The 14,796-nt window shown below is 39.8% G+C and overlaps 1 protein-coding gene across 2 annotated transcripts in view; it reads right to left on the bottom strand.

Annotated features, from left to right (window-relative positions):
* TXK (TXK tyrosine kinase) overlaps positions 1 to 14,796 on the bottom strand; it is a 65,122-nt gene that overhangs the window by 37,747 nt on the left and 12,579 nt on the right. Inside the window, exons 2-5 of one of the 2 annotated variants that reach the window (XM_045815963.2) lie at positions 10,199 to 10,253; positions 9,067 to 9,169; positions 8,047 to 8,252; positions 5,333 to 5,398 (exon numbers count right to left, since the gene is read on the bottom strand). In XM_045815963.2, the coding sequence (XP_045671919.1) occupies positions 5,333 to 5,398; positions 8,047 to 8,252; positions 9,067 to 9,169; positions 10,199 to 10,253 (430 nt within the window). Of the gene's footprint in view, positions 1 to 5,332; positions 5,399 to 8,046; positions 8,253 to 9,066; positions 9,170 to 10,198; positions 13,106 to 14,796 lie in introns of those variants that run through there. The other variant, XM_045815962.2, reaches the window with a different exon arrangement.

Raw genomic sequence — 14,796 nt, 5'->3', positions numbered from 1 at the left:
GATTTTAGAAAGTTGAGTGTTTTTAATTCTGACAAACAACAATGTACTATTAAGTGTCATTAATTTAGTGTAATAGTTTTATTAATTGCTAAGCCAATATCTAGTTTATTCTATCATATCTCAATTTAGCTTTCTGACACATACTCAGTATATGATTTTGAGTGATTTAATCTCCTGAAAATTTTCATGGAAGGTATGTGGTTAAGAAGTCATCATCTTCAATAAACATTTACTGAGCTTTGGTAGACAAACTAAAAAATATCCATTTCTTTCTTTGCTCTCAGGAACTTCCTATTTACATGCTTTTATATGTGCTGTGTTACCTTTCCAAAATTAAAACTTACTCTGACCCATGTGACTCCCCCCAAGTATGTTAACTTGTAGTAAAGTTAGTGGTTTAATAACGTAAATGGAGCAACTACTACTGCCCTGCTCCAAACACTTCCTTATCTTTCTGCTTGTTCTCCCCTCATGCTAAGCTTCGGCCATATTGGGATTCTTTTCTTCCTCAAATTCACTAGGCCCCTTTCTGCCTCCTATCTTGCTGTTTCGTCTGTAGGAAACATAACATGAAATGACTTTAGAATATCAGAACTGCTCACAGTAAACATAATTAAATGAGTAGAACTGAAACTCATAGTTTGGCAGGACCAGACCTGGTCACTGAGCAAATGTTGTACAGGAAAGAGAGAGGAAATGGTAGAATAAAGGAGAGAGAAAACAAATGGAAAAGCTTTCATTTCAAAATAAGATTTTAAAAAGGGTTAATGTAATATTACCAGAAATGCTATTTTTGTGGACAGTGGAAGGAAGAATGCATATATAACCATACATTGAGTCACAGTGGGTAGGTCAAATGGTGGCTACATGAAACTCCTCTGTCTGACTTTGAGGACAGAATCTGTCTTATCTTGTGGACTAACCTGCAGTAGTAAAAAGCTGTCACTAAATTAGAATGGTCAGGTATTAAAAATACTAATGGCCTCAAGTTTAAAAAGACGAAGCATAGAGTATAGAGGATGACTACAGGTGATTCTAGACAAAATAACTGGGCTACTTATCACTAGTGGGGGCAAGAGTTAATTGTGATGTTGGCCTGTGAATATCATTCAGTACTTTTTAATGAACATTCATACTGGGGGAGGGACTTTCAGAATGAGTCTGAGACCTCTTGTTGTAGAAAGAAGAAATTCTTTCAAAATAAATGAGACAGGGCACCTGGTGGCTCAGTCAGTTAAGCATCTACCTTCAGCTCAGGTCATGATCTCAGGGTCCTGGGATCGAGTCCCACATCGGGCTCTCTGCTCATCTGGGAGTCTGCTTCTCCCTCTTACTCTCCCATTGTACTCTCCCTCTCTCTCTCAAATAAATAAAGTCTTTTTTAAAAATTTAAAAATAAATGAGACAAAGTTAAAGACACAGAGGACTAGTTTAAAGATGCTCTTACTTGCTAAGCTGTGAAATTTGGGTGCTAAAAGGAAAATAATAATTATCTCTCACTAAAATGCATCAGGCTGTGAAAAGCCAAGATTGCATAATGATACTCAAAAAGTTCATATATGAGGCGCCTGGGTGGCTCAGTCTGTTAAGTGTCCTACTCTTGGTTTCAGCTCAGGTCAGATCTCGTGGGTCTTCGAGATTGAGCCCCACATGGGGCTCTGAGCTCAGTGGGGAGTCTGCTTGAGAGTCTCTCCCTCTGCCCCTCCTCCCACTCATGCAAGTACGCATGTGCGCGCACTCTCTCTCTTTCAAATAAATAAAACTTTTTTTTAAAAAGTTCACATAAATTGTTTTTTTCTACATCTCTCACCTGTAATCACATTAGTGTTAATTTTGTTGTTTTGTACTTTTATTACAGTGATAAGTAATATAAGTAAAAGTATTAATTTTGCTTAAATATAAGTTAAAAATCCACCCACGTGTGGATGTCATTAGAATGACTTCAAAGTAGTAAGAGAAGAACCAGAGACAAGTATATGATGAATTTTATATCCTTTAAAATAATGCAGAATTTCAACATTCAGAAAAAAGAATAGATGGATATGATATAGGAGAGGTGGGGGCATAGTGTTTCAGAATTTCATCTGGCTGAATCAGATAGTGAAAGAAGAGTGTTGTGGGGTTTTTTTAATAGGTAAGGCTGCAACTCTTATACCTAGACAACACTGATTATAAAACTCATACTGAATGCTGTGGACAGAGGGCTTGGGGTGGGGCTTCTAGTGGCATATGAAAACCATCCAGCATGTCCAACTGTTGTTGAGTACAAACATCTTGTGTACACGTAAGCCTCGGGTCCACCTGTCCCAATCTTAGAATCAACAAGTAGCAGTACTGTGGTCTCAAGTTTTCAACCTAGAAACTCTATTAGATCTAAGAAGGTAAATCTGCTTCTCTTAGTCCTTTCTAACCCTAAGAAGATGAAGCTTTCAGTATAGAGATAATGCAACAAATTAGACTCATACTTCTGTAAAATTCAGCATAAGCAATGCGTTTGATATTTAAAGTATCTATTATTGGGGTGCCTGGGTGTGCCAGTCAGTTAAGCATCTGCCTTCGACTCAGGTCATGATCTCGGGGTCCTGGGATGGAGACCCATATGGGGCTCCCTGCTCAGCAGGGAGTCTGCTTCTTCCTCTCCCTCCACCCCTCCCCCTGATTATGCTCACTCTCTCTCGCCTACTCTCTCTCTCAAATAAATAAATAAAATCTTTTAAGAAACTAAAGTATTATGTTAAGAGAATCTGACATATTAGGGTTTTTTTTGCCTCTGATTTTAAAAGCATAATTAATTTTAAACTTATAATTTAAAGTTTAAGGGAATTTGACTTTTTAAATATTTGTATGGTTAAGAGAATTTGGCTTACCACATTTAAGCTTAATTTATTAGATTTCCGGGACCATATGTGGACTTACAAAAGGCTATTGAAATTGTGAATTTGCCCTGTCAGGCATGTAAAAAATTTAAACGGAAAATTGAATTCATTCAGTTTGTTAATGCAAGTGAAATGTTTCGGGAAATTTAATTAACTGAGCTTATAAATAGGACTGATTGTTTAAGGACACTGTTGAGTTTGAATTAAGGAGACTGTTCTTGTTTTTTTAGATTTATAAACAGTATATCAAGATTTGAAGGCTTACTGAAAACCAGGTTTTCACATTGTAATGTTGATAATGCGGATATTAATTTAAAACCAAAGTAGTCATAAATATTTCGACGTATAAAGGTTCCCCTGAGATGTCAGAAGCCTTACACTAACTTAGCATTCCTTCCGCCATCCACCCCCTGACTACATCCTACTTCCTTTAGACCTCAAGTCACTTCCTCATCAGTCTTCCCCATCCCAACATTCTCATCTTTTAGCCTTCCCCATTGATTTCTCTCGGTCATACCATTCCTTCATGACCCCACAATTTAAAATTTTATATTTATTTGTGAATTTGAGGTTAATGTTTACCGTCTATTCCCCCATGAAGCCATAAGTTCCACGAACACAGGGAGTGCCTCTACGTGTTACATGTTGCTTCTCCAAGGCTCAGAACAGCTAACATCGGTACATCATAAGTGGACAATAAACAAAGACTGAACAGAGGAAGTGACTCAAGGGCTGAAGTAACTATGACATGTGGTAGCTCTGTAATAGTGGGCAAACTGGAAATGCCCTTCCTGTTAGCTTCACAGTCCTAGAATGTATCAGATATTTACTATGTCCTACATGAGACAGGTATCATGGTTCCCAGTTTTCATTATCATTTGGAGGTTTATAGATATTCGGTAATTTTGCCTACAGCCCAAGCGCTAGTCAGTGGTGATGTCAGGATTTGAATTCAGATTTCTCCAATTTCTAAGCCCATACTATAGTATTTCAACCTAGGACCGAAATTTCTACAGTCATGAGAACAGTGCTTGGCATATAGTAAGTGGTGGATATATTTTAGTGATTTATATTGGTAATTATTATACCCATATTTTAATAAATCCCTTTAAAAAGAAACAAAAATTAATTTTTCACAATTAGATAATTATAGTAGATAACTTTTAAAGACACATAAAGCCAAGAAAATGAGATGATTATTCTAAGTTCAGGGTAGTTTAATTCAAATTACCCAACACCTACAGTATGAACAAGCTGTTAAGGGCAGACCCCAACCATCATCTAAACTAAGGAAGCAGCAAGCAAACTAATGAATAATGAAAGGAAGGAAAGTCACACTGTGGGTTAGTGAGCATCTGTTCACTCACTACCGGGCACTGTGTTGGTACTTTCACACGTCTCCTTTAATCTCCTGGAAAGTCTGACCTGGGTTTACAATATGGAAAAAAAAGTCTTCTTTTTCTTAACAGACTTTCACACAGAACTTCCCCTGACCTGACCTTCAAAGAGACCTATCGTGAGGGGTGGCTCCAGTTGGGGGCAGTGGCAAGCCCCCCAAGAGGTCTGCTGCAGTGAAGGTAAGTAGTTGTGAAACTGTCTGGCCTCCAGGTGGGCTTAAATTAGTAGCAAGGCAAACACCTAGGGGCTGGGCGGGAGGGGTTGGTTCTCATTCAATTTATATTTGCTGCCTGGTTCTCTGAGAAGCACCTGTCTTCATGCCTCAACCCACATCACCTACCACCACCTGGCTGAAAGCATATGCTAATTGCAAAGCAAGTATCTAAAGGGGGGGGGCACTCAAGTGCTAAAACTTATGCAAACCTGAATTTATAAAAGACCAGGACTACTCCCAGCTCTGCCACTGTCTGCTTATAAAGTACTCTCACGACCTTAGTTTCTGATCTGCAGAATGGGAGGCTAGAAAAGTGATTGCTAAGATCTCCATCTTCCAAATCTATCATTGTGACAAAAATAGGTTTCTAAGCAGAACCCTAGTGAACACACCAAAAGTTCCCCCCTCCAAACTACAGCATTAGCCTACTTCTCATCTTCAGCTATTTATAAAACATTTCAAAACAGGAGCCAAAATATATTGTGTGTCTCTATGTTAGGTTCAATTTACCACTCATTAAAAAACTAAGGTCATTTTTGAAATACTTATTTTTCCATTTAGGACATAGCATAAAACAAGACCAAGATGAGTGTTTGGTTTCCATGCAGTCACTGTTAAAACAAACCCAAAAAGGTGGTCATACAAAACAAAACAAAACGAAGTTTAAGAAAAAGAAGTTTCTGAATCAACTATTATAAGGATCAAAGATCTTTCAAACTAAAGCAGCCAAATGTGTTACTTTCTTTTCCTTTTGTAGACCAAAACCAGCTTCTATCCCCGTAAGCCGCCCAAATGTACCCGATTTTCATAGATAACCATAGAACATATTTTGGAGGAGACTTACTCATATATTTCTAAATTGGTTAGTTTGTTTTCAGTCACATAGTTGCTTGGGATTAAGCCTTCATTCCTACAACAAAAGACAAAGCAAAAATCAAATCGCGTGGCACATTTGTGGCATCATCGTGACAACAATCCTTTTAAAACCTCAAGGACATGAGAGGAAATCAAACTCGTTTTACTGATTAAATTGCTAAAAGAAGAAAAAGGATTTTTCATTTCCATATTCAACCAAAATCTCTGTAATGATAAATACTAAGATTCTGACTTACAATAGAAATAATTTAAGATGTTTTGGGACACCAAAATTTTTCGAAGGGGAAGAGCGGCACTTACGAGATCATTGGGATGTCATAATGACTAGATTAAAAACACGGCAACCACAAAGATACAACTTAATTCTTTTTAATTGCTGCAAAATAGATACATTAGATATTCCAGTTTAGCCATGTCCCTGTTAGAGCAATGCTGCACAGAAACATGTGAACAGGCGTTCCTGTGCACAGGGAAAGATACCAAAGACAGATACCAGATTGCTGGGTCACCAAATATGTGCATCTCCCCTTAGATACAGCAAATTGCCATTGAAGGAAAATATACCAATTTAGAACCCATCAGCGGGAAGGGGTTTCTCTTTTTCTATACCTTTATCAATGAAATTTGAAATTAGAAAATTACAAAAAGATCTCCATGACATTGTTGAGAAATCCAAGCAAGTTGCAGAACAATGCATAAAGCATGGTAAGAATTAGGAAACTAAACCTGCAAACAAGAACGTATATTTCAATATGTGCGTGGAAGTGCATTGAAAATTTTCCGGAAGGATACTCGCTAAGTGAATACCAGTGCTTGAGTTTGGAGGCATTATTTATCATGGCTGCATATTATAAAAAGTGATATTCACTTAGTAACTTTGAAATTAAAAATTAATTCATTTTTCTTTTAAAACCTGAGTCATGCCCACGTCCAACTGTAGGAGGGCTAATGACATGGTTCTGAACCTACTCATAACTCTTTTCCCACTGAAAAGTCTCCATCACATGTTAAGTCGAAACTAAAAACTGATAAGAGAGCCAAATCATCAGGAAAATATAACTAAAGAAAGAGGTATATAATCTAGATTCTTCTAATACTTAGATACTTATCATCTCCAAATCATCACAAAGAATAGAAATCAAACGCCAGCACTGTCTCCCAGGCAGCCCAGATCCCCCTCAGAATGGGCTACCGCGGACTCCAGTCAGGCATGAACGATCTATTGCCCCCAACATGATGAAGTTTGCTTGCAACCCAAGGTCTTTTTTTCCTTCCAATTTAATTCGGCAAGTACTGCCATGTTTACTTCCAAAACTAGTCGTTGCAGAAATGTGAAAACGAACGAGATACTGTTTCTGTTCCTACCTTAGAGCTTAACAGAAAAAAAAGTCAAATACTCAAAGACAGTATAAATCCGAAAAAAACCTATATGGTAGAACATATTATTCCCATTTTACAAATAAACAAAAATGCATTAAAAATAGAACTACCATATGATCTAGCGATTCCACTTCTGCTATTTATCTAAAGAAAATGAAAACACTAACTCAAAAAGATGTGTGCAACCCTCATGCTCATTGAGGCATTATTTATAATAGTCAAGATATGGAAACAACCTAAGTGTCTGCTGATGGATGGATGGATAAAAGAAAGAGGTATAGGGGGCGCCTGGGTGGCACAGCGGTTAAGCGTCTGCCTCCCGCTCAGGGCGTGATCCCGGCGTTACGGGATCGAGCCCCACGTCAGGCTCCTACGCTATGAGCCTGCTTCTTCCTCTCCCACTCCCCCTGCTTGTGTTCCCTCTCTTGCTGGCTGTCTCTATCTCTGTCAAATAAATAAATTAAAAAAAAAATCTTAAAAAAAAAAAGAGGTATATATGAGGTATATATATGTATATAACAGAATATTAGTCATAAAACAGGAGAAAATCTTGCTATTTGCAACAACATGGTGGATCTCAAGGGCATTAAGCTAAGTGGAGTCAGACAGACAAAGGCAAATACTATATGATCTTACTTATATATGGAATCTAAAAAACAAAATTAATTTAAAAAAAAATCCAAGCTCATAGATACAGAGAACAGATTGGTGGTTGCCAAAGGCAGGGAGTGGAGGGTGGGTGAAATAGGCGAAGGGGGTCAAAAGCTACAAAGTTTCAGTTATAAAATAAAGAAGTCCTGGGGATATAATATACCACATTATCTAGTCAGTAATACTATGTTGCATATTTGAAAATTGCTAAGGGAATAAAGTGTAAAAGTCATCACAAGTGACTATGGGTAGTAACGGATGTTAAGTACACACATTGTGGTGATCGTTTCATAATATATATACATATCGAATTATTATGCTGCACACCTGAAACCAATATAGTGTTATGTCAATTATACCTCAATTAAAAAAAAAAAAAAGGAAGGGTAAGTGACCTGCCAAAGGACACACGATAGTAAGTGGCGACATCAGGACGTGAAGCCAGGTGCATGGAGGTCTGTGACTGCCTGGAATCACAGTGCCTTAACGCTCCCTCATACAGGTAGGCAGTGTGGGGACAGGATCTGCTCCATGCACAAGGAAGAATTCTAAACCCAGAGGAAACGAGCCCCAAAACAGATTTTACGCTTTCAGAAGTCTTCAGAGGATAAAAGAAGAGGAACTGGAGGAGGACCGTGGCACCTGTCTTACCCCAAACGGTCTCTTGCCTTCCACCAGTGAGGGTTATACTTCTCCAGTATCAGGTATTCCTCTGATCTCTTTAATGCTAAGTCACACGGCTCTCTGGGCAGAAAATCATACAGTGCCTTTACTTGGATCTTCTCTTCGGTAACCTCAGAGGGTGGGAGGGGAGGCAGCGGCTTGCGTTTGGACGGTTGCACGTGGTCTCTATTGGACTGTAAAAAGCAAGGAGTGACTTGTTGTACTACTGTTTGGGTAATCTGCACTAAAAAAGAATAGGGATAGAGTACATTTCCCTGCTGCCCCAATTCTTCCATCTGGCTGCACCAAAGCAAAACCCAGAGTGGGATAAACACAGGAAATGACTATAAAACAACTTTGGAATCCGGCAACCCACTCATCATTTTCCAAGTTGTCAAGATCACACATTCTCTTGCCAGCATTGCACTGGATGTTTCTCTTCTCTTTTTTTTTAAATAGCTCTGTGCTTAACACGAGGCTTGAACTCAAGACCCTGAGATCATGAGTCGCATGCTCCGCGGACTGAGCCAGCCAGGCGCCGCTGGATGGTTTTTAAGCCACAATGCTTAAAATTTGATTTCCACCCCAATAGTTTCACTTTGTTTTATGGGTTTTTCTCTCTTGAGAAAAGACAAACAGCCCTTCCCTTTCACACGCTATTAACTCGTGTTTGGGTTTATCACACTTCTTAAGAACACTGTTTCCTCCAACACTGAACTGAAAATTACTCCTGGGTTCAAAACGGCAGCAGCCAGAATACACATTTTTCCCCATTCGCTGTCTGGTTTCAAATTCTGCCAAAACATAGCAGCGTAGGCTATTTTAACTGGTCTTTTTTTCTTCTGCTCTCTTCTAAGGCATTCATTCACCAACTGTTTATTAAGCCCTTGTTACGTGCCGAGCACGACACTAGATTCTGGGCATGGCAGCAAACAGTACCTCGAGGAGCATAGACCCTAAAAACGCAAGCTTCCTCTGTTCCTTCTCCCTCATCAAGAGCATACTCACTCGCTTCTTGCTTGGCAATTCCCTGGACCACAGCCTGCGACGCTGAGGGTATTTTTCTGAAAATTCTTCATCTTTGCTCAGGCTTATTTGTGTTCTTACTTGTCTGAGATGGAAAAACAACCATGTTACCGGTGGTGATCTGAATTCAGGTTATCCAAGCATTCACCAGATATTCATGAACCTAGCACGAAGCTCCAGGTCTCTTTCCAACATCCTCCTTACTTAGAAGACTCTCCACAGGCAAGTTGCTACCTCCCAGAACTGCATTTTCCTCATAAGGAGCTAGAGATGCTAAGAGCATATGGAGTTGTTATGGAATAAAACTGAAGAAACAAATGTCCCCTGTCCAAACCGAACCTGGGGCATATTAAGGTCATAAAATGATGATCATGATAATGAAAAACTCACTCTGCGTCAGGCACAGTGTTTATTGTTTTACATGCATGACCTTGTTTGATGGTACCCATTGTTATAAGTAGACATGATGTAGTGATTAAGAACATGAGTTTGAACCCCAACTCTACCATTTCATAGTGTGGCCTTGGAGAAGCAATGGAACCTCTCTAAGCCTCAATTCCCTCATCTGTAAGATGGAGATTATAAAAACCGTAGGTTTTTGAGAGTTACTTGAGCTAAGAAATGCAAATCTTTTAGCACAGTCTTACACAGAGGACACTCCCGCTAAATGCTAACTGTTACTATTATCATGGTACCTTGTATTTATTCTATACAATCGTCTGCTGGGCATCAAAGTGCAACAGACCCTGATCATTTGGGGGAGATATTCAAATAAATAAGACAAGATTCTTGCCCTTAAAGGGTAAAAATTATTGAACAGAACACAGATATGTAAACAGCAGACACAAAATAAGTATTAAATACAGAACCAAGCCACATGCTATGGAAATGCAATGGAAGGAGCAATTAATGCCAAAGGGATCCAAGATGGATGGTGGAAGACCTGAAATGTGATTTATGCCTTTAGATCGGTGGGCACTCAGCAGGGAGGAAACGGGAGAAGGGTTTCCCAGGCAAAGGGAACAGCAGATACAAAGAGATACAGAGACACAAGAGACAGTAAAGAAGCGGAACGAATGAATTTCCAAGAAGTTGCCCTCAGAAGTAGACTTACCGCTTCTGCAATGAACAGCAGCAACAGCAACAGAAAATCGACTGGATGGTATTATCTGAAAAGCAGATCATTGTGAGAGAGCCATAAGTGCATGATATTGGCTAGATAAGGCCGGTGGTGCTTGTCCAAAGGAGGAAATTCCCAAGGAAAATTCCCAAGGAGAGATAGGAATGATAAAGCATATGCTAGGTCTTGACTCTGCCCTCCTTTGCTAGTGGCAGATGAGAAACTGTCTTGAAAGCAAAAAGAAGTTACTGGCACCCTGGCCAGTGTGGTTTCCCTTCTCAGGCTCTTCTCCCCAGGTCTGGTTTATGCATTTCCTCAGTCTGTGAATGACAAATGACCACTGTATTCTACTTTACCTTGATCAGGGCTAATGTCAGCTAATAAGTGTACAAAAGAATAGGATTCCAAAAGCCACGTTCTCCTAGGAAATCTGAGAGCTGGGATTTTGAATTAGGTCCATCACATTTTTTAAAAAATTTTTAAATATTTTATTATTTAATATTTTATGTTCCTAGAACCTGGATTTCCCCGCCAGCTCTTTCTCATCATGACACCTGACAATGAAGCATTAAGGAAGCAGAGAGTATGTTAGACATGAGTTCTGAGGTTAGACAGACCTGGGTTTGAATCTTCACTGTGTGGGTGACTATATCTGGGATGAGAAGTCTTTGTTTTCCTATCTGCAAAAACAGGATGATCATACCTAACCCATCTGAGAAGCCTTATGAGGCCGAGGCTAATCTCTAACTTTGTGGGTTTGGGGAAGTTACTGAACTGTTCTGTGCTTAAGTTTCCTCATCTGTAAAATGGGAATAATTGGATACCTAGCATGTAAGGCAACTGGGAGCATTAATTAAATCAATTCCTGGAAATCACCTAGAATAGTGCCAGGTATATAGGAAGAGGGTAATCGAGAAGACCTATAATGACTATAGGGTTGTTGAGGAGATTGAATTAGATATCATCCCTAAAGCCCCACGAAAATAGAAGAGGAGTACAAACAGAAGACACCCAGTACAGTCTACCCCTCAGCATCCTCTCTGTGCCCCCAGAACAGGGGATGCAATGGAGTTTCATCAGCCATCATGTTATCACCAGGTGATGTCAGCGTGGTCATACTTCCGCCTGAAACTTAGTACATTAAACATCAGGATACTGGAAGTAAGGTAGGGAAGGAAATAAGAGAAAAGAAGAGTAAATAAAACATAGCTGCTACGATTCCCATATCTACAGCTGTCCTGAGTCCTAAGCTGATGATCATAGACGCCTTCTGTCACCATCCATTCTATGTTCCCCTTTGCCTCTGCCAACACTTAGGCTGAAGAATGTGCTTTACCTGACAGAATAATCCAAATGTTCATTCCTGTGGGATCTGGGTCCTTAGTTGGTCTTGTTTTTATGGAGCTGTTATAATTTTCTACTGACCAGGACTATTTTGAATATTAGGAAAGAAAGCTGGTAAATTCTTTGAATTTCAAAGTCCTCTTTGTCTTCTCTGTGAAGAACCAACCCGGTTTCTTCCTGGTAATCAGGGTACTCATCCCAGCTGCACTGACCTCTTTCTGTGCCAATCAGTTCAGTGATACAGGGAATCCCAAAATGGCCAGAGGGCAATGTCAACCTCCAGTATTCCCTAAGAAAGGGAATTCTCCAAACCCACCAAACCCAAGGTCTTAAATAAAAAGAACAACAATATTCCAGTGGGTTATTCGATGAAATGGTGAGAGGGGCCACTCCAAACACCACTCCTTAGTTCCCCAACTCGCGCATCCTGGCTACGCATTTGTTGCTGGTTTAAAACATTCATTGCGTCCTATAGGATACCCCACCAACACTGCAGAATGTTATCTCCCAGATGTCATAGTAATAACTGGGGATTTAGCAGGCCAGTCCTTTCTCCTATTAAGCCAGCTGCTTCTGAATTATGGAACACCATGGTTAGAAGTATTCAGAGAACCACTGAAGCACAAACAAAACTGAGAAAAGGCTAACAGAATGGATCATCTTGCAGACCTCTGATTTTATCTTTCCATTCTGTCCCCATTCCAAGAGTTTCAGCCACAGTCCTCTCCCCAGATCTTGTCACAAATCTCCTGACCTTGTACTTCCCATGTTCCCAACTAGCAAACCAACTTTTTTTGCCATCACCCATTAGTTATTGTAGATCAGCATCTCAGACTATCTTTTCCTAATTAATATAAACAAACGGATGCACTTTTTGAAGTTCTGGGAGGGTTTTATTTCAGCACTATCTTTCCGGAGACCTCTGAAGGGGCTATAGCACGATGGCTGTTTATTGCCCATCCATATGCATTCAGGATGCAGATCTCTCTATACATCAGGCTTGTTGAGGAACTCCCCTCGAGGCCTCTCATATGAGTTGAAGGAGAAGCAGAAAGAACAGTACTATGTGAATATAAGTCACCTGCTCATGAAGCTATCTTGAGCCTTCTCGATCTCCTGGGGACTACTTTCAAATATACTGCTTCTGTGTTACAATGGATTACTGCTCTTCATGCCTAATTTTATGGTTCATTGAATCAGATAACACTCAGCTTAAGACAGGCGGTTTGAATCACATAAATATTTCATGATCCATGGTTGACCATTCAGTCTTCACCAGCAGCAAGCCAACAGCTACTTTTCAAATTAAAAATAATTATCAGCACAGTGTCAAGGCATTACTCCTAATTCCTGGGGAATCGTGCTATGATTTTCATCCTGAGACTTTAGAGGAGCTCCACACAGCTAGCATTTTGCCCTTCATTTCAGGCTGCCAAAAATGATAATTTGAGCAATTGATAATTGAATCATTTCCCCCAGCAATAAGGCTTCCTTGGATCTCTAAATATATGACCAAATAAATCTCAGATCCAATTTGACTCTGTTTCCTGGAGCCACTTCTGATACCAATCATTGTACCAGTCAGGGTTCCAATATGAAACATGACATATTTAAATTAGCATAATTTTAAAAGGGTTCATACACAAAGGGACTAATTACAAAGGCGTGGATAAGGGAGTAAAGGAAACTGGGCCTAACAGTAGTGGAACTTTCACCATCCCTAGGTCCAAAAGGACCAGGAAAGTGAAAGAGAGTTAAGTAGAGCTGAAACCCCTTTGATAGGAGCAATGATCTACTCTTGAAAGACACAGCCAATTCAAGGCAACCTCACCATAACTTCCTCCCAGGACTCCCCTTTAGTGTAATCCAACCAGAAGCCAGGGCTTGGAAGCATGTGGAAGCCAACCCCTATAGATTATGTTTCTAGGATAGAGTACAAGGTGGAAAAGAATGAATACCAAGAGGCTGGGCTCACTGAGCCATCGTGGAGTCTGGCCACCATATTTAATCCCTATGGATCATCCTTTCAGGGTAATAGGGTAAATAAGAATAAAGATACTCGACACAGTAATAAAAATATATTAGCTCCCTTTCCTTTCATAGAATTTGACCTTGCAAACCTAGATTCATGCATTAGTTACTTGCCTTTCTCTGATTTGGACACTATCATACTCAGTCTTCGGGCTACAGAAACATTGGTGGTCCAGTGGTAAATTCCATTTCACCGTGGAGACATTGTGCCAGTCCAAGCCCAGGCAAAGATTCATCTTTCCTCCCATTGCTGGTTTATCACTCACCCGACTTAATAACTTTCTCTCTTCTTTTGCCTGGACCCAGAAATCACCCATTTTCCACGGACCATTCGAAGGTTGATTTCTAGACACTAAAAGAAAATAAATAACTGAGCCCCCAAAATCTGCATTATATTATGTATTAGGTTTTGGGATTTCAACTGCTTCTGTCAATGTTCTTCTAGTGTCTACATGAAAAAATGGCCTCTGAGAAAGAGGGAACATTAGCACTTAGGGGCTCTGTCTACTTTAGTGGACTGGCTGTAATTTGCATTCTTGCCAATTGATTCCAGCGTTGTTTTAGAGCCCCATATAGATCTGTATCTATCCGGGCCAAGAGATGCAAAGTCAAATGTAGGTTACAAAAATGAGTGAAGTGGGTCAGAGTATGGTTAGAATGTGGCAAAAATGCTGTGGCCTCACGTAGAGGTATTCAAATTTAAAATTTTAAAAATACTCCTTCCCTCTCTAGTATCACCATTCCCCTCTCCACTGGATCATTACCATTAGCATACAAATATGCTGTTACTTCCCCCATTAAAAACAAAAGAAACTACTCCATATTATTTCCTTGATCAGCTTTGCTCCCCATTTACAGTAAAATCTAGAAATGCGTCATCTTTACTTGCTGCTTCCAATTCTTCTCTCGTTTTCTCTTAACCCATTCCAGTCAGGCTTTTGTTCCTGCCACTTCCCTCAAACTGCTCTTGTTAGGGTCACCGGTGACCTATGCACCAGTCCATCCCATGGTTAATTCTATGTCCTCATCTTACTTGACCTCTCAGCAGCATTCAACACTCTTCTCTTGGTTTTCTTTCTTTTTGGTCTCTTTTGCCACTTTCTTCTCTTCCTCCCTACCCCCTCAGCCTAGGGCTAATGACAGCCTGCTCCAAAGCTTTTGAGCTCTTCTTTTCTCTGTCTCATTCACTCTTTTGATTATTTCATTCCTTTCTGTGT

Source organism: Ursus americanus, chromosome 8 (assembly GCF_024610735.1).
Source record: "Ursus americanus isolate L20-20 chromosome 8, mUrsAme1.1.p, whole genome shotgun sequence".
Lineage (NCBI taxonomy): Eukaryota > Metazoa > Chordata > Mammalia > Carnivora > Ursidae > Ursus > Ursus americanus.
The sequence above is the reverse complement of the archived record's forward strand: the minus strand, read 5'-3'. Positions and strand labels throughout refer to the sequence as shown.